Genomic DNA, 4,720 nt, shown 5'->3' on the forward strand with positions numbered 1-4,720 from the left:
TTAAGCTTTCTGCCAATATCAGATATGTCTTTGTCATGGGAAATGTTCTTGTTACTTACAAACTCATGCTAATTGCATTAGCCTACGTTAACTCTACCGTCCACAGGGGACCCACCAATTCTGAAGAAGTTTTAATTAGAGCAGAATGGATTGACTTGTTCAATGGGATGGCAGAAGCAGAAGTGTCATTTGAAGATGAAAGGACGTTGAGTACAGTTAGAGAGAAAGATGAGTGGACAACAGTGAAGTCCAAGAATTGAACAAAAAGGGCTAAAATTGTTGTGGAAAATTAGTCTGATGAATCGTTGTTTGTTGTAGTACATTTTTGGGATGAGGATGTTCATTTGGGAAACCCCTTTGAAGTCATGAGGAAGGTTAGGAAGGCGTTGGGAAAAGTGGATACAGTCAAAGTAACCAGGAGTGGTATGGTGTTGATATTGTGTGTATCAAAAGAGCAAAAGGAGTGTGCATTGTGGTTCACGAAATTATCGACGAATGAAGTGGACAGCTTTGATTTTCGGAGCAGGGCACCGGTAAAAGATGTAAAAGATCTCTGGCGTCCTGTCGGACATTGATAATCAATATCTTAGCCCAGAAATTCCAGGAGTAGTTAATGCACGTCGCTTGATCCGTATGGACAATGGAAGAAATTATCTAAGTTAACTGTATTATTGATGTTTGATGAGTATTTACCACCCTATGTAAAGTTGGGATAAAAAGTTTGGCCGTGTTAAGTGTTTGCAGACAGAAGGAATATGTCATTGAATATGTAAAATGTTGTAACTGTGTTGGGGATCATATTTCCAAATTCCCTGAGTGCCTCATCAGGTTGCAAGAGGTTGATGTGTCAAGTATCAGGGCTGTTGTCGTGGAAATTTCCTCTATTTACCAAATCATGAGCGCAAACCACACACAAGTCAGAGTTAGTTATCAAAGTCCATCTTTAATTATATGAGCTCTATCACAATCCTGTGACTCTCAGAGAAATAAATTCAGTGTCTATCCATGAATTCTCTGAGAGCCCCACTACATTGCAAATGAGATCCTTTAATAGCAAAGAACACACATAGTCAGACAGCATAGACATAATACATCGTTCAGCTTTGTCTCCTTACTCAAACCCCAGAACCATAAACCAACCCTCCATATCAACAGGCATATATCAAATTGTCATTTAGATACAACCAATTCTAAATACAACCAATCCTGGACAAGCTCACGGAGAGCATAGAATGATTCCAGACACTGCCATCCTCCTCTCCCCGATGGGAAAAATAGGGAGTGACTGGCACACAGACACAGTGGAGCAAAAGATATGTTTACACATGATGACACCTTGACCTCTCCCCTCTCAGCGGCCCATGCAACTTAGTCTTGACATAGAACAGATAACTGCAACCCCGTCACAGTATTATACAAAAATAACATTCTGATGAGAAGTAACTTACAAACATATGATGAATATAAAACATCTTACCTATGTTACCAACCAATTCTGATTATTCCCCAACACTTTACAGCAAATCTCCTATGTGGAGGCAGTGAAGAGAGTTAAAGGGGTGAGAGGCAACAGTTCTGAAGAAGACATGGTGGTGGATGCACCACAAACAGTTGCAAAAGTTAAACATCAATCAATCTGGATACACTTATTGTGAAGGTGGATTTTGTAGCATTTATATACACAGTTAATAATTGTACTTCTTAAGTGTCCATGAAGTCCAAGAAGCTGGGCATCATTATATCTGCAGCTGAGAAGTGTCTGGGAGTCCAAGACTTAATGACAGAAGCACTGCAAGGACTACTGTTGCCAGGAAATGTCCCACCATCACAGGATTCTTCTAAGCCTGTGTGAACTAATTACTAACCTGATTAAAACAGAAAAGCAGGCTGATTTAGTTGAATTAACATTTGGTTTTGGATAGTTTGTATGGACATTGTTTTATATTGTATATTTTGGAGGTTTAAAAGGGAACAAAAGGTGAGCTGTAAACCTATAAATGTTTTGGGTACTAACTGATTGTGAACTTTATTTTGCTGGTCGAAACAGTGGAACAGAATGGAAAAAAGTATGGTTCTGTTCAGAACTAAACGATTGTAAAATAATTTTGGTTGCAACCCATGGACTGTTCTAAAAAATCAACATGTATCTGACTCTGACCGCTGGAACTGTGCCTTGCAACTTTGTCACATTTGGCCAACGCGATAACGCAGCAGAGAGCAGTCAGCTGTTTTGTAGCACTCGGCGCACTGACCATGGCAGAACAGACATCATGAAAAGTAATTAGTCAAATAGCTAGAACTTCACTACACTAGCTAACTAGCTAGCTAGCTGTAGAGCGTATTCAGCATTGAGTGTGTGAACTGGTGTTGTTAGCATCCCTGCCTTTCGTTTCATATGGATTGATTTGAGTTTAGTTCACAAGACGCTAGCTAGCTAATGCGTTTTGTGTACATTTCATAAATATTTGACAAAAAAACTGAAAATAAGCTACAGGTTTATAGTTTTTGGTAAGATTAACTCTGACTCTTTTGAGGGTGAAAGGGAGTTCAGTGGACGATGTCACCTTGGTAACATTTTAAAATGTTTGGGCAGCATATTGTAGCCGGACTTCTTTTTAGCATCCCATGAGAGTTTGTGAGATATCAGACAGATCAGTTGTCACACCCTGACCTTAGAGATCCTTTTTATGTCTCTATTTTGGTTTGGTCAAGGGCGTGAATTGGGGTTGGAATTCTATGTTTTGTGTTCTATGTTTTCTATTTCTGTGTGTTTGGCCGGGTGTGGTCCTCAATCAGAGGCAGCTGTCTATCGTTGTCTCTGATTGAGAACCATATTTAGGTAGCCTTTTCCCACCTGTGTTTTGTGGGTAGTTGTTTTCTGTTTTTGTGTCTGCACCAGACAGAACTGTTTCGGTTTCGGTCCTTCTCTTTGTTATTTCAATGTTCAGTTTAATAAAAATCATGAAAACGTATCACGCTGCATCTTGGTCCTCTCCTTCCAACAGCCGTTACATCAGTGCAGATGGCTGTCGTGTGAGACAGCTTTTATGCAGATATACATAAGTCAAATATCCAAACATAAGTCAAATGAAATCAAACTTTATTTATATACCACAAGTATACAAGTATATTAATTAAAAACTGATTAAAGTAATCTATACAGTAATATATGAAGTAATAAACATGAGGTTCATCTAGCATAGTCTTTTAGAGCAGATGGAGGGTAGTGTGCAGTGACAGGGTTTGTTGTTCCAGCACTTATGTACTGTAGAGAGAAAATACACAAGTCAATATATGCACTGTATATCCTAGAATATCTTTATACTATTTTTATTTGCCAAAATAGGTGTTTGTTGTGTATGTTAAATATGTGTGTGCCATTTTAAGAGTACACAGAAGTTATGGGTTTAGGGAGAGAAAAACAGATACAGAAAGCATTGTATGCATTGTAAGACTACGAGACAAAATATGAATAAACAAGCCCAGGTTTCACATATTTCTCACACTGTATTACACTCTTTTTTACTAAGAACAACTACACAACAAGGTGGTACTCTGCTATACAATGGTTGATATACTGTATATATAGCTATATCCGTTACCGCCAAAGTTCATCTCTAGGCATCTCTCTCTGTTGTTGTTGCTAGGCTCTCCTGGGTTCCAGCCATGGTAATCAAACCTGGACCCGTCGCTCCAAAGCCATATTGTGTTCTGTTCACAAACCCCACCCGCACACAGACAGTCAGTCAATGTAGGCCTAGTGTATTAGTCTCAAATTGTTAGAGGGTTGAGTTACTAACATTGACTGAATCAAAAAAAGGCATATTATAGAGGCATATCAAAATGTAAGAAGACAAAATAAATAGAAACAGTTAATGTTGTTGTTTTGGTTTTGTTCTCTCTGTAGTTTAAATTAGAAAAGTAAGGTAAATTACGCTGAGCAAAAATATAAACGCAACATGTAAAGTTTTGGTCCTATGTTTCATGAACTGAACTAAATGATCCCAGAAATTTTACACATACACAAAAAGCTTATTTCTCCCAAATGTTGACAAATTTGTTGACATCCCTGTTAGTGAGCATTTCTCCTTTACTAAGATAATCTATCCACCTGACAGGTGTGGTATATCAAGAAGCTGGTTAAACAGCATGATCATTACACAGTTGCATCTTGTGCTGGGGACAATAAAAGGCCTCTCTTTGTCACACAACACAATGCCACAGATGTCTCAAGTTTTGAGGGGAGTGTGCAATTGGCATGCTGACGGCAAGAATGTCCTCCAAAGCTGTTACCAGAGAATTTAGTGTTCATTACTCTACCATAAGCCACCTCCAATGTAGTTTTAGAGATTTTTACAGTACTGTTCATCGAACCGGCCTCACAACCGCAGACCACGTGTATGGCGTCGTGTGGATGAGCGGTTTGCTGATGTTCTAAGGGTTTTCTTCTGGTGAAAGAGAGGCGGACCAAAATGCAGCGTGGTGGTTATTCATGTTTTTAATAAAGACGACTATACATGAACAGACTAAACAAAACAAGAAAAGTGAAAACCTAGACAGTCCTATCTGCTGCAAACACAGAGACAGGAACAATCACCCACAAAACCCAACACAAAACAGGCTACCTAAATATGGTTCCCAATCAGAGACAATGACTAACACCTGCCTCTGATTGAGAACTATATCAGGCCAAACATAGAAATAGACAAACCAGACACAC

General features: G+C 39.0%; 1 protein-coding gene across 1 annotated transcript in view; it reads right to left on the minus strand.

The window, feature by feature from the left end:
* Positions 1-3,152: 3,152 nt before the first annotated feature.
* The window catches only part of LOC115115218 (ladderlectin-like), a 5,106-nt gene continuing 3,538 nt past the window's right edge, over positions 3,153-4,720 (minus strand). Inside the window, exons 4-5 of the mRNA XM_065021928.1 lie at positions 3,603-3,711; positions 3,153-3,265 (exon numbers count right to left, since the gene is read on the minus strand). Coding sequence (XP_064878000.1) covers positions 3,195-3,265; positions 3,603-3,711 — 180 coding nt within the window. The 3' untranslated portion in view covers positions 3,153-3,194. The remainder of the gene's footprint in view (positions 3,266-3,602; positions 3,712-4,720) is intronic.

Source organism: Oncorhynchus nerka, linkage group LG2, assembly GCF_034236695.1.
Source record: "Oncorhynchus nerka isolate Pitt River linkage group LG2, Oner_Uvic_2.0, whole genome shotgun sequence".
Taxonomy (NCBI): domain Eukaryota; kingdom Metazoa; phylum Chordata; class Actinopteri; order Salmoniformes; family Salmonidae; genus Oncorhynchus; species Oncorhynchus nerka.